Source organism: Apostichopus japonicus, chromosome 5 (assembly GCF_037975245.1).
Source record: "Apostichopus japonicus isolate 1M-3 chromosome 5, ASM3797524v1, whole genome shotgun sequence".
In the NCBI taxonomy this organism is placed as follows: Eukaryota; Metazoa; Echinodermata; class Holothuroidea; order Aspidochirotida; family Stichopodidae; genus Apostichopus; species Apostichopus japonicus.
In genome coordinates, this window is record NC_092565.1 from 4,169,994 (window position 1) to 4,194,899 (window position 24,906).

General features: G+C 35.3%; 1 protein-coding gene across 3 annotated transcripts in view; it reads right to left on the reverse strand.

The window, feature by feature from the left end:
* LOC139967360 (serine/threonine-protein kinase 32B-like) overlaps window positions 1-24,906 on the reverse strand; it is a 121,961-nt gene that overhangs the window by 9,545 nt on the left and 87,510 nt on the right. For 2 of the 3 annotated variants that reach the window (XM_071971067.1, XM_071971068.1), the window contains exons 7-12: window positions 23,810-23,899; window positions 14,669-14,772; window positions 6,276-6,392; window positions 4,636-4,761; window positions 3,241-3,357; window positions 357-421 (exon numbers count right to left, since the gene is read on the reverse strand). In XM_071971067.1, the coding sequence (XP_071827168.1) occupies window positions 357-421; window positions 3,241-3,357; window positions 4,636-4,761; window positions 6,276-6,392; window positions 14,669-14,772; window positions 23,810-23,899 (619 nt within the window). Of the gene's footprint in view, window positions 1-352; window positions 422-3,240; window positions 3,358-4,635; window positions 4,762-6,275; window positions 6,393-14,668; window positions 14,773-23,809; window positions 23,900-24,906 lie in introns of those variants that run through there. The other variant, XM_071971069.1, reaches the window with a different exon arrangement.

Here is a 24,906-nt window from a genome sequence, read left to right on the forward strand (position 1 = left end):
GATTTAAGTCTAATGCAAACTTGAAAAAACCACAGCTTTTCCACTTTCTGACGAAGTGCATATGTTGGTAGAAACAAAAAAATAACTTAGAGAAATTCAACTTTTAGAAACAAGTTAACACAAGTTAACAGCAAACAGTAACAAAAATGATCAATCTCCAGTGTCTTTCAATGAATTGTCTACATTTAGTAAATGAAAAACTGAAAACTGACTGGGGAAATGTGTTTAGACAATGGAACAGACTAAAGGGATGGCATAAATTTTTTTTAATAGCATGAACGAACGATTAAGAAAACAATTACTGCTCTGGCGAGCATCGTTAATCCTACAAACACTCTGTATGAGACTCAACTTACTTGTCTCTGTTATAGACAACAAACTCCTCACTGAGATTCAAGAGGCGGGACTGCACTTCTTCATCCTGAAAACATTAAACAAAAAAAGACCATAAAAGTGACTGAATTAATGTTACAGGTGATAAAACTCGCTATAAAGTGGAAAGATGATCTATGGTAAACTACACATTTACTTGTTCACACGAAGGTAGAGATCCTGCATTCCTGCAATCCTCAAACATTTTATCGTCCTCTTTGGAGTTTCCATCTATTTATAATACTCCACCAGAGTCATATCGGGAGGGCAGCTTACACAAAGAATCATCCTTTCCCTCCCTCCCCCCATGCCCCCCTTACCCCCCTCCCAGTAATGCTCTGCCTAAAACACTATCAAAGTTGGGTTCCCCTGAACTGTGTTTGGACTTCACCTAAGGGTTGGAACAGTATGGAAGAGGTCAAGACAAGTAACCTAAGAGTCAACGGTCAAGTGATTCCTTGCTCATAGAAATAACATAACATCGCATATAAAGAAACTCTCCAGGAAGTGTAAAGACAGTTGAAAAAGTAGTTCATCCATGGTATGACAGGTATCATTCTTCAAGCTACCCTCCTCCCCCCTCCCCCCCCCCCTAAAAAAAAAATTAGAAGTACTTTATATGTCAGCAATAGAAGAACACGATCAGAAAGTTGGGAGAAAAACCAAAACTGTCTTCTAGCTTTATTCTTAACTATATTTTCATTCCCCCCCTAATATTTTAAGAAAATCTGAATGCTCAGTTCATCAACCCTACCCCCCCCCCAAAAAAATTGTAGCATGCTTATAATTGCTCATCGCCTTCAAGAGTACTTTCCAGGACCATCTGATCCTCAAAATTATTCCAAGACACTGAGAAGTGTTCACTTTATTCTTTTTAAATTTCTCAGTGAGGGGGGGGGGGTTAACACAAGCCTTAGAGGGTGGCATTTAGAGTGTGTAGTTTGATATCTGAGCATCAGTGACCATAATTTTACCTTCTAGCATATTTTGGGCCAATATTGATGATCTTTTATGCATTGCCATCAAGTTTGATTAGGTCAAAGAGCAACCATGCTTGGGAGAGTACTAAAACCGACCATGTCAACACATATCACTAGTACTATAAGTTGACTGATTGGCATCAAGGCTCTCGTTCACTTGAAGATGAAAAAACTAATAATGACAACTCTGAGAAGAAACTAATAATGACAACTCTGAGAAGAAAGATCCCTTCATAAAACAAATGCATACATCAGCAGCTTGATAATCACCCCAAAACAATCAATGCCTTTGTCCAAAATTGATTTGCCCCAGGCTGATGTGTCATGTTGTACTAGAAAAGCTATTATATTTCAATCTCATAATCTATTTTTATAATCATTAATCTTTTCTTTTTTCTTCTTTAATATCCTCAGCTCCAAGGTAAGTATCATTAGCTCTCTAAACTTACAGCAACCTTACAGGTTCACTCGACGAATTAATTTGTCGATGCTATTCGTTACTAAATGTCATATATTACTTTAGACTGGCTGAGTCACGTATCATGATTATAAATATCCATAAAGCCAAGGTCGATATTTGCATGTGATCGTTACTAATATGGAAACTGTTTCCAAAGACAGACATTGGAAGGTTCGAATCGCACTCGCTAATGGCACGCTCTCATTAACCTTCGTTTAATGAAATAAAATAGGATTATGATTATGATCAATGCCTTTCATCAAATGCAATTTTACTTTGAGTAACACTCGCCAGGTTTGATAAGAAGAAGACAAATGTAAGCTGCTGTTGATATAACTCGTATAAAAAATGTACAGAAACCTCTTTTTTTTCTTCATTCATATTTTATTCAGTTCGTTCCACATTTTGTTGCTTAAGTGTTCTATATTAAACCAATCCTTTCCCTGCTCATCATACTGGTGATGATGTATCACTACTTCATTTGACAGCCTAGTGATTATAACACATTACTTCTGTATTAGCATATACTAACACTCTGCTCATCATTCTAGTGAAAACAGTTCACTTCTTTCTTTAGAATTCACATACTCTGCTCCTAATCTGAGTGATAAACACATAACTTCTTTATTAGACTAGACCTACTCTGCTTATCATTCTAGTGATGATGTACCACTTCTTTCAACATTCTAGTGTTGATGTACCACTTTCTTGGAATACACCATTTCAACATCCTAGTGATAAAATATCACTTCTTTTATTAGACTAGACCACCTTTGCTCATCCTTCTAGGTATGATGTACCCCTTCTTTCTCGAACTACACCTGCTCAACATTCTAGTGTTGATGTATCACTACTTTCTTGGAATATACCATCTTAACATCCTAGTGATAAAATATCACTTCTTTTATTGGACTACACCTACTCTGCTCATCATTCTAGTGAGGAAGAACCCCCTTCTTTCTTGGAATACAACATCCTAGTGATAAAATATCACTTCTTTTATTCAACTAGACCCTCTGCTCATCATTCTAGTGAAGATGTACCCCTTTTTTCTCGAACTACACCTGTTCAACATTCTAGTGTTGATGTATCACTACTTTCTTGAACTACAGCTGTTCAACATTCTAGTGTTGATGTATCACTTCTTTCTTGGAATACAACATCCTAGTGATAGAATATCACTTCTTTTATTCAACTCTGCTCATCATTCTAGTGAAGATGTACCCCTTCTTTCTCGAACTACACCTGCTTCTAGTATTGATGTATCACTACTTTCTTTAACTACACCTGCTCAACATTCTAGTGTTGATGTATCACTACTTTCTTGAACTTCACCTGCTCAGCATTCTAGTGTTGATGTATCACTACTTTCTTCAACTACAGCTGCTGATCTTATAAGTCATGCTCTTTTGTTCATACGATACTCACTACTTCTCGGGCCTTCGATCCTTGTTTTGCGAGTCGTTTCTTCTTTTTATGGAGCGGCTTAGCCTCGATGATCATCTCCTCCAGTTCAAACGTTGGATCACAGTTTAGATGGTCTTTCTGTCGTAGATACAATGAACGAAACAATTTTTTTATCGGTGTATAAATGAACTCTGTCAGTACTGATGCATCGATTAACATTAATAATAAGTAAGAGTGCAATTTAAATGTGAACACTAAGTAACAATCGACATATAAATAGATAAATAAAAATATAAAACATATTCAATATATAAACAATATACAAATATTGTCATCCAAAAAGAGAAAAAAAAACTGTTATACATAAAATATGCACTAGTTTTGTTTTTCTTAAAGTTTTGCTTTGATAAAATCCAGATGTTAAAAGCACTAAACAGAATTTTAAAATATTGGCAAAGCTTAATAGAGAAACTGACAGGACATTTATGATGGTCATACATCAAAGCCTTCATTTCTTATCATGCTTAAAATTGCTAACAATTGAAACCTGACCACCAGAAAAGTAGGAGTGTAAAATGTATAGACAACTAAAATGTCTCAATGTGTGGGCTAGGGCAGTAGGGGGGGGGGGGGGTTGTATCAGTAAACATGCCAGCCCAAAGTTGGAGCATGGGTGACCATTCTTCAACTGTCTAGCAGATGGTGAGGCATGGAATGAAAAACAGACTTCAAACCAAATTATAGAGAAGAGTCAAAGTCATCTGGATTAATATTGTTTTTTTGCAAAATACAAAATACAAATTACAAACTGTCTTGTGTGTTGGCTGCTGGTAAAACCATATACATCCAGTTTCTCAGATCCATATATAATTACAAATATTCACAAGCACGGTTACACACTAACAGCATTTAATGTTACACACATTGATATCAATTTATCAGTGTTTATCCAGACTAAAGTAGTTAAAAATTAGTTTTTTTATTTCTTTTTTATTTTGAAATTTTTAAAAAAGTTCACATTTGAAATTTAAAAAAAAAGTTTACAGTAGTGTTTCTGATGTGATGAAACATTTCCTATACAACAGTGGTGGATCCAATATTTCTCAGAAGAGGTACCCAGGGGACCAATATCGGTAGATACAAAACTGACTACCATAACAGTGGCGCGTAAGAAAAAATCCATAAAATGTAAGGAATGCCTGCGTGCAAAGCGTTTTAAGTCATTCCACTACGTACCATGTTTTGTAGCGAAATTATTTTGGTAACTAAATTTAAGTGACTGAATATTTTCATCCAGGCCCTCTGTACTCCCCTTCCCCCCTCCCTCCCGTCCCCCTCAAAAACTGATGACCTCAAATGGATACAAACAAATTCACACTCTTATAGAGTTGTAAGATGTGACCATGTTGTTCTTACCGGTGGAATAAATGACGGTTTAATCTTCATATTTAATACTGCATCCCAGTCGACGTCAGCAACAAACGAATGCTGCAGGAACCTCTGTAGATCGGTTGTTCGTTTCTGTGGGTCTAAGGCTAACAGCTGCACCCCATTAAAGAAAAGGAAAGGCAAAACGAAAATCAGTAAATTGAAAGTATTCACACAGCTGCATCCAATTCAACATCATTGACTGAAGAATGCTATAAAAAGCGAACACATAACTTCATGTTTTAATGTTGAATAAATTGTAAACAATAATATTAACATGAATTTTATTTCTTGCAGACTGTAGGCAGTTTCTTGAGTAAGCTTTGTCAAGTGATGGCACAGGCAATTCACCCCTTCCCCACTTTTTGTCATTTTTCAGGTTGAAATGTTCAGAAAATTGGGGAACTGTGTCTATTCTTTGCAAACGATTTATACTGAGCAAATTTTTCCATCAGATTTGCGGACAAAAACTCCTTGTGCATTTCCTGGCCCTCGTTTAACAGTCCCCATATATACACAGGGTCTGTATAGGGAACTCATTTAACAGTCCCCAATAGTATAGGGAACTCCTTTAACAGTCCCCATACAACAGTATAGGTAACTCATTTAACAGCCCCCATATATACACCTGTATAGGGAACTCATTTAACAGTCCCCATGCTACAGTTTAGGGAACACATTTGTCCACATACAACTGTATAGGAAACTCACTTATCAGTCTCCATTCACATTTATAGGGGAATTCATTTACATTGTTTACTTCATATTTAATGCAGTTTCCATAATATATATATACTCAGGATATATTCATCTAATAATATCTCAAGTCTATACTGTTATAAAGTATATGTAACTCACGTAGCATATGGTTTCTATACAATGAAAGGGACTTACTAAATACATTATCACAAATCAAACAATATTTCATCAGATGAGGTTAATTCTCAGCAAAGAGTTGCCCCATACACGTTAACTTTACACAATCCTAGAATAAAAAATAGACCAAGTTATGCCTCTACAGGGGACCTCATAAATTACAAATAATACACACAATCCTGATATACATTACTACTGTAATAATTTCCTCATATGTACAGTATCATGATCACTACATTCTGTGCATTTTCACATTACCCCTCTTTTACTTCATCATTACATTACAAACTGTGCCGCACGAACTAATACTATGAAAGCAAGCAGATTATTTTGCAAATCAACAACAGATTTCTTCCTTTATTAAATCTGATCTTCACCAGATTCCACATTTTTACTATTCCAATATTTCATAGTAAGCCCTACACTCTCACGGCCTAGCCCCTAAATTTAACCGCACAGATTTTTCATCTATTACGGAAAATGACAATGCCAAAAAAAAAACACACATGCAGATTACTGAACCCACCATTGCACTTTTTCTTCTTCTTCTTCTTCTCCTTCTTCTTCTTTTGGGTGAAACATCTTAGTTTGAAGACATTTTATTATGAGCTGAGCTATAAACTCACATGTTTGAAGCCACTTTATTATGAGCTGAGCTATATACTTACATGTTTGAAGCCACTTTATTATGAGCTGAGCTATATACTTACATGTTTGAAGACATTTTATTATGAGCTGAGCTATATACTCACATGTTTTAAGACACTGACGAGTGAAGAGTTCCAACTGGAAGGGTAATGCACTGTGGTTGTTGTGAGGATATGGTGTATGTCGTTAACTGATGAGGTGGAGTGAATGTCGTACGGCCTCTGGAAAACATGAAGAGAAATGGTTTTTTATGTTGACCTTATCTTGTTGTTTGAGCCAGCAGGTTGATACGAGATCTCCAACAGAGAAGCGATTTTAAGATGCAGGTGATTTTAAGATGCAGGTAATTTTAAGATGCAGGTGATTTTCCGTATTATCGAAATCTAGCGCAAGGTCGGCAAACTTTGAACGATCAAGAGATAAAATTGATGATATTTTAAACATGGAAGAGATTACGGAAGCAGCAAAAAGAGAAGGAAATTTGAGCAAAAACTCAAAAAGTGGTTCAGAGTCAAAAAATAAAGACTAAATTTATTTTTTATTTTGACTGAAGTCGTTGATGGAAATTTCTATCCCAATCACATACTAGATATCTAATTAGTCTAACATGGTTGTAATAAACAATAAGCTGTTTATATCCTTCCTCTACAAAATGGAAATATGTGATAACCACTTAAACTAACCACCATATATATATATGTATTAAATAATTTCATTATGACAGAAAAGGAGCCTGGATTCATCACAATAGGATATTTTTAGTGCAGAAAGTGTTTTTTTTCTTCATATGTGCCAGGAATTAATAAGCATATATAGTATATTATCAACACCATGCAACCACATATCTGATACTACTATATTTTGAGATGGACCACCGTCATTGCATATAATCAACTCAAATATACTTGTACACCAACCCCTATTCTTGAATATACTAGCTCGACCACCCCAACTATAACTTCCAGACAACTTGAATATTTCTGCCCATTTTGCTTACATTTGCAATAACGCTACAAGAAAATGGCAGTCTGATAACATGCTCTCTCTCTCCAACAGTACAAAATATGAATTTTTAAACGTTTGCAAAATTCTAACATTTCATACCGTGTTCATTATCCTTGAATATATGTATATATATATATATATATATATATAGATGTATGTGTATATATATATATATACATATATATATGTATATATATGTATATATATATATGTATATATATATATATAGATGTATGTATAAATATATATATATATATCACATATAATGGTGGCTAATATTCACAAAGAGTGCTCTATGCTAAGGCAGAGCTAGAATAAGTATATTATGTGATATATATATATATATATATATATATATTTACCTCACCCGCCCGCTTAACTTTCAAACAAATCAGCACGATTTCTCTCCAAGATATGAATTTTTAAAAGTTTTCTGTAAGCAGGGAGCACTGAATCTGTCCACAGACAGAGTGCACTCACATATGATCACGACCCACCGACAGAACCGAAATAAAAATAAAATAAATTAAAGATCGATGACGGAGGGAGGGAGACGACTCTCCTTAGAACAATAAAACAAAGAGTTGCTTGATCTCCGGCCTGACGAGTCATTGACATATGAGCAATCATTACAAATGTATATTGCACTTCAACGGAAAAGTTAAAACAAAGTCCTTGATTAGAAATGGTAAAGTCGAAGAATGAAAAATTCTGAAGCAAACACGACTTCATGACGACATCACCTACAGATGCTGCTGCATTGCTAGCAAAAATGCATCATCTTATTGAGAAAATCTATGAGGTGATGGATACCCAAAAAAAAGGAGGAAAAAAAAGTGGAACGAACATCATTTAAAGCGTCATTTAAACAGATACAGTCGAAGACGAATCGGGAACAAAATCGAGAGAGTATGTCTTCAATCGAGGTAAGTGGGCTGTTCATTCCAAAAATTTGTAGCCATGTCTACAAAAGAACGAGTGCAACCATATACTGGAAGCATAGGCGTAGGAGGCGGGGGGGGGCTGGGGGGCTGCAGTCCCCCCAACCAAATTTTTTTGTGAAAATTCGGGCAATATGCTGAGAATTTTTCGGGCACCTACTGAAAGAAGAATAATTTGCAATGTGTTTTAGAAAGGTTAAACTTTATTATTATTATCATTATTATTGTAACGACTTCCCGAATAATCATAACCAATATGAAGGGTAAAAACACAGAAAATGATTGTTTGTTATTGGCATGTGATGTCATAAACGATGAATGCCTAAATGATATGCACATTAACATGATAACGCGCGCGGAGTGCGCGAAAAACTTTGGTTATGTTTTTCGGGCAAGTCATTACAGCCCCACCAAATCAAATTAGGCTTCTACGCCTATGACTGGAAGGCATTTAACCAATGAGTAAGAGAGGTTTAATAATTAATCGGAAAAGAAGAAAGAATTAAATTACCCTCAAAAGACAATTGAATCAAAATAGGATGACTAAATTCAATGAACAGTGTAGTAAACGTTTGTATTCAGTGTTAAAAAGAGCAATTATTTTTAATAGCTCCCTACGAGGTAATTAATCCTTTTAATAGCGCATCTATATTACTCATAACTGTTAAGAACTGTACACATAATTAAACCAAAACCCATGTTCCTAGCTATCCCATCAACTATAAACCCATTAGCCATTGAATAAGTATATTTAAGAAAAAAAGCCAATGTATTCTACCTATTATTCAGACCCTGAATTGACGCCTTTCAAAATATTCTAAGAATTTCACATCAGGAAGTAGAGTGGAGTATGGCTTCAACTGTACCATTGTCTAAGTTACTTATATGTATGTATGCGTGTGCGTGTATGTATGTATGTATGTATGTATATTTAAAGTCCATGATTATGAATTGTCCATTGTCAACAACTGTGTAACTGGTTGACATACATTAATCTTGGAATGACTCCAACCGGGGACCCTATGAATGGAAGGCACAGGCGTTAACCACTGAGCTAACACTTCCACCACTAACACTCCACCGAGCTAACACTCCACTGAGCTAACACTCTACCCTATTTGCCAAAGATCAAATGTAAACAAAAAGGTGATACCATTCCATACCATACATATATTCCCAAGCAACCAACAGAAAAGCTATAATAAAGAAAAAAAACTTTCCAATTCCGTTGAGAGTTTCGACAACAATTTATGACTACCAGAACAGTATTTATGACAACTTTTTTCCTTTTAAATTTGGTAAATATGTGAAGAGAGATAGAGAGAGAAAGGAACATACTATCAAAGCTAAATCTTTATCAAAGACATTCTGTTGAAGAGAACTGCAAGATGTCAGACATTGTTCAAACAGATTGGAAAACATTGTCTTTATTGATTACAAGAATCCCACGGGTGAGCTAAATGAATTGGTTTTGTCTACCTGTCGGAAGAAGCTGTAGCTCACTGTCACAGAACTTGAAGAGAGTTGTCGCTACAAACACTTAGCATTCTTTCCAGAACTGAAGGCCTAAATTACGACCGCTCGTCACAGCCTAAGGAATAAATTGTCTGCTACTCAGGATTATCTTGCATACATATATACATACATGTTAGAAATTCACATTACCTAAATGATCTAAAACTCCATTTGACGATATTTAAGTCTGCAATGAAGAGAGGATGTATATATATATATATATATATATATATATATATATATATATATATATATATATATATATATATATATATATATATATATATATATATATATATATATATATATATATATATATATATATATATATATATATATATATATATATATATATATATATATATATATATATATATATATATATATATATATATATATATATATATCTAGGTTAATGGGGTATCAGTATATATAATGTACCAATCCTTACGCAAAGACACCAATGCTGACAGGTAGACACTTGTATTATATACCAGAGTACAAATCTGCAAGGTAATGCTACTCATTTCTTGATACTTTGCATCAGCAGTATACTAAAAATAGATAATACAAAATAAGACTAGATTGAGGTAATTGTGTAATGTGATTCATATGTTAATATTAAATCAGCAGTATACTACTAATAAATAATACAAAATAGACTAGATTGAGATAATTGTGTAATGTGATTCATATGTTAATACTTTTATCAGCAGTATACTACTAATAAATAATACAAAATATACTAGATTGAGGTAAGTGTGTAATGTGATTGTGTAATGATTATGTGATTGTGTAATGTGGTAGCAGACTATACACAATAGACTAGACATTATGAGTAAAATGCACCTCATGTGTTAATATCCATCAGCAGTAGATAGTGATCCACTGATCCTTACACAAAGATACCTGCATTGCTATACAGTACACTACACTTTATTGTGATCCACTGATCCTTACACAAAGATAACTGCATTGCTATGCAGTACACTACACTTTATAGTGATCCAATGATCCTTACACAAAGATAACTGCATTGCTATGCAGTACACTACACTTTATAGTGATCCACTGATCCTTACACAAAGATACCTGCATTGCTATGCAGTACACTACACTTTATAGTGATCCACTGATCCTTACACAAAGATAACTGCATTGCTATGCAGTGCACTGCATTTTATAGTGATCCACTGATCCTTACACAAAGATACCTGCATTGCTATGCAGTACACTACACTTTATAGTGATCCACTGATCCTTACACAAAGATACCTGCATTGCTATGCAGTACACTACACTTTATAGTGATCCACTGATCCTTACACAAAGATACCTGCATTGCTATGCAGTACACTACACTTTATAGTGATCCACTGATCCTTACACAAAGATAACTGCATTGCTATGCAGTACACTACACTTTATAGTGATCCACTGATCCTTACACAAAGATACCTGCATTGCTATGCAGTACACTACACTTTATAGTGATCCACTGATCCTTACACAAAGATACCTGCATTGCTATGCAGTACACTACACTTTATAGTGATCCACTGATCCTTACACAAAGATACCTGCATTGCTATGCAGTACACTACACTTTATAGTGATCCACTGATCCTTACACAAAGAAACCTGCATTGCTATGCAGTACACTGCATTTTATAGTGATCACATCGACAGTTAGCAGACATACTATCTTTCATAACATGTTTACATGTAAGATATTACTTCAAACAGTGACGTGTATACAGATGCTATGATAGTCAATCTTGGAATGTGTCAACACTAAACGTTACTGTTAACAACCAGGGAATACTGTACAAGCGATCATACAATTGTCGTTACAAGCATGATAGCATTCGACCTAGATGATAGGACTCACGTACTGTGGCTGATCTGCCAATGCAACACCCAACTATGTCACAATGCGGTTAAAGGACTTTCAAATTATTGCAACAATATACAAAACATGTTCGACCTGCTAAGATCGTGTCAGATGAAATATTGGAGAGGATATGAGAATTGTTTTAAGTTTGAAATTTCCGGGCCAAAGTGATAAAACACGATATTAAGATCTCTATATTCTTCAAAGTGAATATAAAATGCAAGAATTTTCTTTTAATTCAGATTATATCAAACTTTCTCATAATAGCCATTAACTGATATCTATGGCCCTAAAATCTTCTTCAAACAGGACTTTTATCAGTTTATAGCCAGGTACAGCTAACGTTTTATGCAGTATTCTGACTATAAGCCAAAACGCTATTACAATTTCCTACACCGTTAATTCACATGATCATATCCCAAAGTGCAAGGATTGACCGATGCGAAGATAAGTGGGATGTTTACACAAACAGTGAAGAGACTTGACATATGTAAACACGGGTAAGTCACTCGGCCGTCAAAAGTACTCACTTCAAAGTGTCTAAATTATTCCTTTCTGTAAATCTGACATTTGATTAAACACAACTTTTGTCCTTATGAAGCAACACTCACAGAATTATTTCAAATGACAAAGCATTTTTTTGACCTGCACTTTTTCAGATGACCTAATTTCACACCTTTTTTTTCATTTTTATTTTCAGAAATCTTCATTCCTTAGAAAAAGTAGAACTGCAACACCAAAAATTCCACAGGAAAACATAAAATATATTAAAACATGTTTGCATTGCATGAGAAAATTGTTACGGACAAATAGTGTCGACCATATCAATCCGAGGGTATTACACTCTGTGGTAAAAGGAGGTTATATCGAATGCGTTTTTGTTGACTACAATGCGTTTCAGAACTGACAAAACAATGAATTTAAGGTCATCCTTTCGGCCTGCACCGGGGAGCCAACAACATCATCTTTTATCCTTAAAGCGACATTTTAACATTTCAAAAATATATATGATAATACCTTGAAGACCAAAATTTAGCTATAGACACATTCCTACTGGCACTAATTTCTTCTCTGTGTTTTTGACTTTCATATCAAGACTAATATTTTGCCTATAGTCAACCTTCCATGTAAAGTGTAGAAGGAAGGTTTAGAGCAATAAACAGCCACCCTCGTATGCATAATCAAAGCCAAAAGGTGTATTTGCTTACACAGTTGGCAGGTGGGCGATCCAATCAATGACATTTAAAGGATAATTTATTGTGTTAGAATATAAGTATTTTGCTTTATATGCCATTGTCCTACAAAATAGAAAAAAGTTTTGGTCCTGCTGTGATATTTACATGTACTTGAGAATATTCATCTCAAATTATGCAAATGTAATGATGGCTCCCCCACCCCCTCCCCCCTCTTAACAAAATATTTGATGCTGATATCTGACATATATTCAGTTCCTGCAGGCCTAATTGTAATAATATACAGCTTTTAGAAATTGTCTATTAACTCTCTCAAAGTAGATTCTTTTTAAATTTTAAACAACAGGGTGTCTAAAAGTAAATATAAATGTCAGTACCATTTTGTCCTTGATGAAAATCTTATCAGATCACAAGTGTTATTGGAGATTATAAACATTAGTCATCAAGTTATATTTTTTTTGTACTGAATTTTTCTGACTAACTTGGCTTGCAGGTCTCAATATTCCCAGAGCTCTGTGGTCTATAGTATATCAAGTCAATTTGAATGTTTCCAATGAGGAGGGTATTGTCTACCTTAGATATTGCAACAACAAGAATTGCCCCTGTATGGGGAGGGGTCAAGGGGGAGCAGATGGAGGGGTGGCCAAGTCTCATAGCTGCCATGTCTAGAGTCCATGACCTTTATACAACTGCAGTCACCTTATCAAACACTCCACCATAGTTTTTTTTTTGCCAATTGAAGTCACTCAGAATAGACCTAAACACCAGAGAAACACTTTACAGTACTGAATAAAGGTATGGATCAGGGATTATATCTGGTTGTTGAACTTTCACTGATATGCTTAGAACTATATGCAAGAATCTTATATCATTGGTTGTCATCATAATTTATAAATATGTAAATTAAGTAATTACTACTTGGATTGGTGGAGAGTCGACATGTGACAGCTGAATGTGAAAACATTTTCAACAACTTGTTCTGCACAGCCCATTGTTATTATAATAATTATAATCATAATAATCATAATAATCAGGCAGTTATTTTAACAATGCTTAAGCCACCACAAATGTGGCAGAAGACTGCAACGGCTTATGGATTACAAATTTCACATTGGGTGGCTTCCAATTCAACATCTGAACTCAAATTTGGAATCTTTTCAATTTAGAAAGTCATTTCAGATGGGAATACCGTAGACTGCTCTTGGATGGAAAACCCACCTTACTATGGCCCCGGCCGGGTATCGAACCAGGAACCTCCCAATTGCTAAGCCTCGTTGCTTCGAATGCCACCGCCTTTATGAACTTGGTCACAGCATCTGTGTACACTGGTGTTAAGAGCTATGTTCCTCTCTACATCAACAGATTTACCCCAAAATTACAAATAGTTCATCAGTTTTTCTTAATTGTTGAATCCTTTATTTTTTAGCATCTACTCATCCTTGCCCAGCCACCAAACATCTGAATAAAGACCTTACTGGACAGGAGTAATGAAACAACAAAAAAGTGCCTGAAATTGTAATATTTCTTTCATTTTTTTTCTTGTAATATTTACAATGTATTCCCACACAAATGAATGCCAATTTGCATACAATCAAAGTTTCCCTTCCAATCAGCATGTACGATGTGCATCCTTAACGGTTTCCTGGACATGATTAAATGATTCAACTTACCATAGTTCCTTGTAAGGAGATGGTCACATAGATGTAAGTAACCACATATATTTCTCAAACTTAATTATTAATGGTGGACTCAATCCAAATTTGTGTGAATATCACATGGCAGCTGATCAGAAGGGTACAAAACTTCAAACCCTGACTCATTAAAATATAGCTCGAACGAAGAATCCGATGCTCTTTGGCATACATGAAGAAAACATGTTCTATTGTGGGTTTTTTTTGTCTTTTTATACCAGAATCTGGAATTTAAAGTGATTTGTTATGGTATTTTACCTTTCCTCTCAGCATTTCATAGATACAGACACCCATGGACCACCAATCTACAGAAAAGTCATAACCTCTGTGCTCGTCCTGATCTGTCAGGAAAATTTCTGGAGCTGAAAAGGCAAGAAGAAAGAAAAAGGAAACCTTTAACGGTGACGAAAACGGCCTGAACGAATGAACGGAAGGAAGGAGAGAAATATGTAAGAGAAGAAAATTGGGAGGGGGGTGGGGGGGGAAGAATCTGATCTGTCAGCTGGAATTCGATTGCTATTGAAATCATAACTAACCATGTGAGAAAATGATTAACTCCGAACATATAGGAAAAGTGATTGAAACTTGGACAGGTAAGGTCAGAGATTCCAATGTTAACATACATCGGTGATCTTTACGAGGACGCAAGGCTTAAACTCTCTCTATATATATATTTATGTATGTACTGTACGTCAGCTGCGAGATTTTATGAAGCCAGGGTACGATCACACGGAGAGAGCGGTAATAGATTGAAACCAAGCGTGAAATACAACCCGCTGAATGGATCATCTGTCACTCAAACCGACAAATCGGATGAGAGATTAGAAAACTGGAAGAATCGATGCATTTATCAAAGGTGTTAACTAAACTAAACTAATCCAGTGCATTACTTTTATTTCGAAAACAAAAAAAATAGAGAATGGATAAAGGGGCAAAACAGTCTTTGCATTTGAGGAGTATAGTTATGTATACAGACCAACTATATATATGTGTACCTACAGGTAGCTTTATCAATTTAAAAAAGGTCGCAATTTCCAGATTCAGGAGAAATATCTTTGCCTTTTGGCTTCATCACAATTCCAATCTCCATTTTAGTTCCACTACAATTTTCTAACAAGAACAAAACTTGCTCAAATCACAGATAATAGATAGCCCTTGCCATATCACATTAAACCACCCCCAAATTGTTCTCCTCCTCCTACCCCCCCCCCCCCCACTCTCCATCCTCTTCATTTTTTTCCCTGATCCTCTCAAATATATAAATTTTACAAAATATTTTGTTGTTATACTTAGATCATTTTCATGCTGATTGCCCTGAGCAGTTATTTATTATAACTCCTCTAAGCCTCCTAATTCTCCCTTCTTTTCCAACTTACTGTAAAGATATTAAAATGATTTACTATATTTAGTAAAACTCTAAACCCATCATCTTAATTTCTTCCTCGGTGGGATCGATACTTAAAAACAGCTTATTTTTCCAGATTGGTCTGCCATTTTATTAAACCATATATTGCAGATTTACACTCATAAAACAAGATAGCATGCAGGCATCAATCGATGAAACTAGAAGACATTGTACTATCCTACAATTTTTCACAGCATGAAGATTATAATAAATGAATCTTCTGCCCTGCTTCTACCCTTGGCCCCATATATATACCTTTTTACAGTTGTATGAAACAAATTTGTAAAAAAAGCAACTTTTGGGAATTTTCAAAACATTTTGATATGTTTAATTCAAATACATTTCAAAACTTCACTGACTTTACAAAGGAGTTTGGTATCAGAGAACTCAGAAAACCGATCAACAGAAACCAAAAAGTTTCAAGCTACTTTTAACAGACTTTAATAAAACGGGTTCGTCAATCACTCTTTCTTTAAAGGTTAATATCATCTTTCAAATAAACAGTTTATACAGTTGAAATCTCCTATCAAAATGACCTCTGAAAATGTGTACTTTATTTCAGTTGTCAAACTTGCCTCCTTCTAATTTCTACCCATGGAAACAAATTTGCTCTTTGCTTGAGAGTAAACTTTTGACCTACATGTTAGCATGTAATAGTAATAACTAAACTGTCAACTGACACCCCAAGCATGCACGCACGTACCTACAACCCTGACAATACATGATATACCACTGTACCAAATACAAAAATAGGCCTATAGCTGCCCCCCATTAACAACCAAGCATGAACCAAACAAAACTTGAATCAATTTAATCTCTTCTACATTTTCATCTGCAAGACTATTTACCATTTAATCGTTAAATATTCTTACCCACCAGTTTGCCAAAGAAAAGTCACACACAAAAAAACAAAAAAAAAACAAAACATAAGTATTTAAAGGAATGAAAAAAAGAGATCCAGTCCTAGAAGGAGGTCAGGTGAAGATTGAGTAAAACCATTACGGACAGAGTTATTTCCAAACGTGAAAGGCAATAAGTTCACCTCCTTAAGAACACGCTGAGATTGAGAACAAATCGAAAACACTATACTCTTGCCAATTGTGGTTGTCAGGTCAATTCATGAACTTTCCATGAAACCTATTATCCAAAACCATATTTACATCACCGGATGATTGGCAGGCCAGAGTGAGGACAACAAAAGCCGTGATTCGGTAAATCACCCGCACAGCATGTCCAACAGGTTCAGAAGACAAATGTCCTTGACGGCGGTTTAACGGGTCGGTCTACTTATGACACGGTTACCTCTGTGTAAGGTGTGCAGGTATTGTTAACAATTTAAGTGCCCGAAATATTTAAGTGCCCGAAATAGAATGCAAACGGTTAAAACTCTTTAAAAAAGATGCCAATGTTGATGAAATTATTTCCTATATCGGTCGGATGAATATAGAATGGAAGCCCTAGATTTGATTAACTGGGTAATTAACACCAGAAATAAACACATATGATGAACTCTTTGAAAAGATGCTGCTGTTGATGACAAAGGTCCATCGAAGTTTGCAATTCTGAGAACCTTTTTGGAAACTTGAAACAGGGAAACTGAAATTATTTCTGATATCAGTCGGATAAAAGAGAATGGAAACCTTAGATTTTATTAACTATATAATTAATGCCAGAAATAAAATGCAAATGATTAACTCTTTAAAAATGCGCTGATGTTGATGACAAACTTATATCAAAGTTTGCAATTTTGAGAACCTTTAGAAACTTGAAACCAGAAATTTCAGCAAAATTAGAAGAACTGCTCGAATAGAAAAACATTGGAAATGAAATTATTTCCTATATCAGTTGGATGAAAATAGAATGGAAGCCCTAGGTTTTATTAACTAGGTAATCAGAATTAGGTAAATAGTATAGAAGCCATAGATTTATTAACTAGGTAATTTAGAATTAGGTAAATAGAATGGAAGCCCTAGGTTTTATTAACTAGGTAATCAGAATTAGGTAAATAGTATAGAAGCCATAGATTTATTAACTAGGTAATTTAGAATTAGGTAAATAGAATGGAAGCCTTAGTTTTTTGGGTTTTCTTCTGAATGAACTAGTTAACTTGATTGAATAGAATTTACTCTCAAATAATTCCAATTGCAACAGAATAATTTACACAACCTTCCAAACCTCAAAACCTGTGCATGCATAGCCAAAGTCAGATAATGGAAAGACAACAAATTATCTTCACGTAATATATCTTGATAAATCAACAACAAAAGAAGCTGACTTGAATTGCTATAGAATGTTATCATGAATTATTAATCATTATGATATGTATGCATATTGAGGTATTAACATTGTTGATAAAGACTGTGAGGATCCTAGCATGGAATCCAAAAAGGTTTCCAAAGGTATAAAATAGTAATCACAGAAAAATATGTAATTCCAGGAAATTTTCCAGAGCTTGTGACACGTCCCTAATGAGGTCATAACAGGGTCGTTGCCAATGTTCGTCACACGTACATAGAGGGAAAATATCAATGTATTCATTACAAGATATATCCCATGTAACTAACAATAGCTGTTATTTCATTACTCTCAAAGCTATTACTTCACACGACATTTCCCCAGCACAGCTGCTTCTCTAGGCTGAGATAAATTGACCAATTACTCGAATGAAGCGGTTTGCTGCCACCCTGCTGGGTACTCTTACAATAAACCACGACATAAACGTCCCCCCTTTCTACAAATTTACTCAACGACACACTACCCGATAGCACGATTAGCGATCGCTAATATTCACAAAGGAAAGGTGTCGTCCGACCACGGAACGGAAACAGCGAGAGGGAGATACTGGGAATCTCCAGAGGCTTTTATACAATTCTTGGCATTCTGCCTTGAAAAGCAAAACTATCTCTCTTTCCGAAAGACATTTATGGATGATTTAAGCTGATTTGTTATCCTCTGTTTCTTTGTTTGTTTGCTTAATACATATGTGTCTGTCTGTCTGTCTGTCTGTCTATCTGTTTGTTCCCAAACAGCATTTCCATTTAACTCACACAAGCAATTAAGCTCAGCTTGAAAAACAGTACTGTTAAATCAATCTTGATTTCTGGGCTTAAATAATAAATATGGCATAAATAATGACTGGATGTAGTCGATAAAAACGCCAAGAGCAGTCGTGTATCAGCGCCAAATTTGAATATCTCTCTCTCTGTATATATATATATATATATATATACATATAGTCATCCATAATTTATTTAACAATGTTCATAAAATAATAAAACAGAACCACACGGCGACAACCGAAACCTGATAAATTATGATCACATTGGGCATGTAATTAAGGGCAGAAGATATTTATGGTGAAATTATGGCAAATTAAATACCAAATTGGAAATGCCACAGGAAATTGTTTGGACAAAATTTGGCAAGCTATGGCTAAACTTTTCCCAGATTGTTAAAAGTACAAACAACCTTTCATAACATATAATCCAATATTTCAATCCTCTTATTAATTTGAGAAATAGTGCTTCAAACAGTTACCACCCACATTATGATAAAAATTATTTTGTGCAGGAAGAAAACTATCATTTATGAAACCTTGATATTTTCACTTTATCATGTATTGCCCAGTTTTGACTCCATTAATACAAGTTACTTTCTATTTAAAGAAACAATATCGTGTGGCCCCCCAATACGACGGAGTGACTCATGAGGGGGAAGCGAACAAGTCCAATCTGTTCAAGAGTTGAGGTTGGTAAATAGTTCAAAAGGAACAGCTTTAAGCAGTCAAATATCTGATACATAATTTTTTTCATTTTTATTAAATTCCTGTATAATTCACATCGCTGATGGATCCTGGATTTCTCAAAAGTCAGTAAAATGTCAAGTTTGCCGAATTATACTGCGACTAATATATTTTGAGCAAATATTACATTTGCAAATAATTTTATAGAGCCATCATCCCCTTTATATAATTCTGCTGAACCTTTCATCTGCCCAAAATTGTGGTCAAAGGTTCAACCATGGTTCCTAAGGAGGCTTTACATTAAAAAAAAATAATAAAAACTGTGTTTACTCAAAATGAATATATTTTGCAACCAGGTTGAAGGTATATATATCTGGGAAAACATTATTGGGCTGACAGTGTCTAAAAATCAATTGTTCATTTTTATCTGAAAGCTGAGACCATCAATGTGGCTAACTTAACTCCAAATCTTCAAATTAGATACCAAAATATTAAACACCCCTTTTGGTGATATATATATCACCATAAGGCCATATATATATGTACACATCACTAAATATGCATGAACCCCCCATAGTTGAGATATATTGTAAGTTGCCAGGTGGAAAAAAAAACACTTTAAGGAGACCCAGACCTTGCAGATGAACTGTAGCACCGAAGATCCTTGGGACTTGTTCATCCACATAATGGTCTTTGCATATGCAAGCCTTCGCATCTTTCGGTTGACTCATGGAGCATATTCCCATCTGTTAGAGTACTTTGTATGAGAATTAAATATAGCTGGTCAGTTTTAAGGTACTTTGATGCTAAGACTTAGTCAGAGTGACGAAATATCCCTAGCATGCAGATAATAAATTCCAGAGACGGTTGGAAATAGAATCTAGATCATAAAAGCGGCCAAGAGGTAGTCCTTCAAATGCATCTGTAACTCCTCTCCATGTTAATGCAGCACACACCTACGGGTATGTAAAATCTCCACATGCAGAAACCAGGATAAAAAATATATAAGAAATATGGAGGGTGGGAGGGTTTCTAACTAATAGAAACTGCTTCCAACATATTCAAGGTACTGTACCATCTGAGGCAAATTAACATCTGACAAAGCATCCTCGTGCTGTAGGAAGGTGTTTTTTACCTCTTAGCACCCCTCTACTTTAAGCCTATCTGTCATATTTGCATTAAAAACAGTTACTTGAGCAAACACTGGTTGTACTGGTCAAGCCTTGCAAGTTTATGGAGATGTATACATGATTGCAACATATGGTTTACATACATGATACATGGACTGGTACACACTCAAATGTAATGCATGTAACAGCTCAGTTGATCGACTGTGATGTATGTATCCTGCACTCTACAGTGTTGCATGTAACGGTTCATTAATTGTGACATAGTATTTCAATGTGTTGTATGTCACAGCCAGTTGATCGTGATGTCTGGCAGCTGCTAGCTGTCTACGAGATTCCCATTACAGTCAGTCCATCATTTATGATGTGTGACACTGGTAAATACCGTGTTGCAATAATCTGTAATGGCACAAATCATTTCTCTGTGACAATTGTGATAAGGTGATGCATGTTACAATTATGTAATTACGTACAGTATAAGGTGACAACAAATACCGCGGTACAGTCGATTGATCGATTGTGATGTATGTGACAGGCATAACAGTAATGCATGCAACATGGAGTCAGTTGTTCAATTGTGATGCATGTGACAGGTATAAAATGTGATGCATGCATCGTGGAGTCAGTTGTTCAATTGTGATGAATGTGACAGGTACAACAGTGATGCATGCAACCTAGAGTCTATTGTTCAATTGTGATGTATGTGACAGATATAACGGTGATGCATGTGATATAGTGAGTTGTTCCATTGATGCATGTAATAGTGAGTTGTTGATCAATTGTGAGGCATGTGACAGGTACAACAGTGACGCATGCAACCTAGAGTCTGTTGTTCAATTGTGATGTATGTGACGGATATAACAGTGATGCATGTGATAAAGTGCATTGTTCCATTGATGCATGTAACAGTGAGTTGTTGATCAATTGTGATGAATGTGACAGGTACAACAGTGACGCATGCAGCCTAGAGTCTGTTGTTCAATTGTGATGTATGTGACAGATATAACAGTGATGCATGTGATAAAGTGCGTTGTTCCATTGATGCATGTAATAGTGAGTTGTTGATCAATTGTGAGGCATGTGACAGGTACAACAGTGACGCATGCAGCCTAGAGTCTGTTGTTCAATTGTGATGTATGTGACAGGTCTAACAGTGATGCATGTGATATAGTGAGTTGTTCCATTGATGCATGTAACAGTGAGTTGTTGATCAATTGTGATGAATGTGACAGGTACAACAGTGACGCATGCAGCCTAGAGTCTGTTGTTCAATTGTGATGTATGTGACAGATATAACAGTGATGCATGTGATAAAGTGCGTTGTTCCATTGATGCATGTAACAGTGAGTTGTTGATCAATTGTGATGTATGTGACAGGTACAACAGTGACGCATGCACGTAACAATAAAGTCAGTTGTCCAGTTACAACAGTCAGTCGAAATGTTGCGATGTTATGTGTCGACTACTACGTACGGTGATTCATGTATCGAGTCAAACAGTGTTGGTAATCAACTTTGATGTTGTTAACTACTGACCTGTACATACTCAATTATGATCGCATGTCACAGACCTCGTGCTACCAGTGCTACTTCAATTGTTTACATGATGTGTCATATACCAGCATAATTTCGTCCACACATGAAGAAGGTATTGGCAAGGTATCAAATTAACACGAAGACACATATCCGTGCACTCAATCATGTCAGTTCTAATTATAGGCAGCTAATTGAAAAATCAGAAGAATAAGGCAACATCTGTATGTTCTAAATTTTTAAAAAACAAAAGAATTGAATCACAGGGAACTTTTGATTGTGTTAAAACAATTTATTTTTTTTTTCCTTTGCAAAATCATAGTTGTTGTATTAAAGCATTAATTCTTGAAAAAATATATATATTATTAGAACCAATCTCAGCATGCAATGCATGACATCTGCTCAATAAATATAATTTAATACCTTATTTAATATAATTTATTACTGTCAATAAATATCATGATAAGAATGATATTACTGTGAGTAAAGAATATAGCATACATAAATCATGCCTTGTCATCATTCACAGCTGCAAATAGCAATAAACTGAAGCTGAGTGAATCACTGTCGTTGCCACCCTAAATGAAATCATGTGTTGCAGCCAAAGTTCAAAGTACTTTCACAAAGTACTTTTCTTTTTTCTTAAAGTTTTTGTCATTTATTTATTTAGTTCAACAAATCAAGCTAATGGACGTAGTGAGTTTGTTTATAATTTTCACATCACTGATGCCATACTCTTACAGTACAAGTCCCTCCTTCAGTCTATGTGACATATGTCGAGTGTGCATACACTCTTCATTTGGCTCGCTTGTGCATTCAAGTGTACTTAATTGACGAGATTGAATACATATCGTATGATCAGACTCTGCACGATTAAAGATGACGATGTGTTGTTCGTGACAGTACTGTGTGTTGCTATGTGTTGTGCGCTGTGTGTGTTGACATAGCCATGTGTTGCTATGTATTCCACTACATTGTAACCCACTGGATAAAACCGCAACCTATCATATCTTCCACGTGTAGTCTGCCTGTAAATCACGTGTAAAATAATACAAATCCCGCATACATGCCTAAACCAAGAAGATGTGCATAACACACATTATATGAGTCAGGGACAACAAACACTTGGCAAGCAGGTCATATTCATGCAAACTATACTGCAGTATAATAACAGAGAAAGCTCTGCTTTGAAGCTATATAACCTTCCTGATCCTGGTAGATGATTGGCTAACACCATATTCCATTTCCATGACATGGAAATCATCTAGTCTCACATTTCATAAGTTAATGAGAGCTTTAATCAACATTGTCTTAAGTACCAAAGATATGGGCTTGATTTTAGCTATTGTGGGATGAGTGGAGAGGAGTGGGTGGGGGAGGGGGAGGGTGGGTTAGGGTCAGAGGGTGTTCTACTCCTCTTTCTTCGAGAATTTAGAATCAAACCAATCTGTCAGTGAGGCAAACCTGCTTTGATTGTGGCAGTATATATAATGGGTGACCATTATCTGACTTGCTAGCATTTTTGGGGCCAAATACTGATGACCTTTAAGTTATGGATTAAAATGATTAAAAATCCAAACCCTTAATACTCACCCATATAGGGCTTGGTACCAGACATCGATGTGGCTAATGTACCGTCTTTAAGGATAGTGGCAATGTTGAAATCTGTGATGTGTACATGCCCTGTTTAAATAGAAGAAAAATGAGTGGATTCAAAAAAAAAAAGGCAAAATTCAACGACTGATCATCATTCGATCGAAACAAAGTTTGGATGAGAAAACATTTTATTGACAAAGTCATGGAAGATTAGATAAAACAACTTGCTGATGATTATATGCCAGATATGATCACCTGTCATATTCCATATATAGAATGAGTTGATTTCCCGAATGGGCAAAAAACAACAGATTTGATATATGGGTTACCATCTGAGAGTGCCAAAAGATGATACGGAAGGTTAAGAATGCTGATGTTTACGACGTTTACAACTTTAATTTAAACGATGACAGAAACTAAAATGCCATATTTATCCACTACAAATCCACTACATTTGAAATAAAATTAAAGGTCAATTCTGCATATCACAGGAGACTTAATGCAAGGGCCATTTCCAGCACTTACATAAAGACAATATAGAAATAGATTTAATTTATCCGATGAAATTTAGATTCATCAATTAATCATCCGAGACAAAAGACAAATCTGAGTGAAATAAATACTTGTCAGAATTTCATGAGAGCATGCTTGAGATGGTCTAAATTGCAGAGAACGAATCTTAGACCTAATGAACGTTTTTTCCGATCACAGTTTCATGGAAAACACACACTCACACGCACACACACGCAAAATTAATAAAAAGTTTTGCTGTTGGGGTTTTAATGCAATTTCTTTATTAGCTGTAGATACTGTTATATCACCATGAAGCTATTTTACGGGTTTATAATTAGAGCGTGATATGATTGCAAGCTCCAAACCAAAACTCTAATCAAATTTGCCATGTGAACACACAGGTAAAATCAAGAGTCGAGCGCCCATCTCAAAATAGCGAGGTTTATATGATCCCAGTTCCTCATATCATTATACGATATATGTATGTATATATATATATATATATATATCAGGAGAGCTTACAAAATGGTCGTTAGTAAAACCATAGTAACGAGCTGCTAATATGCCATGCCAGACAAAGA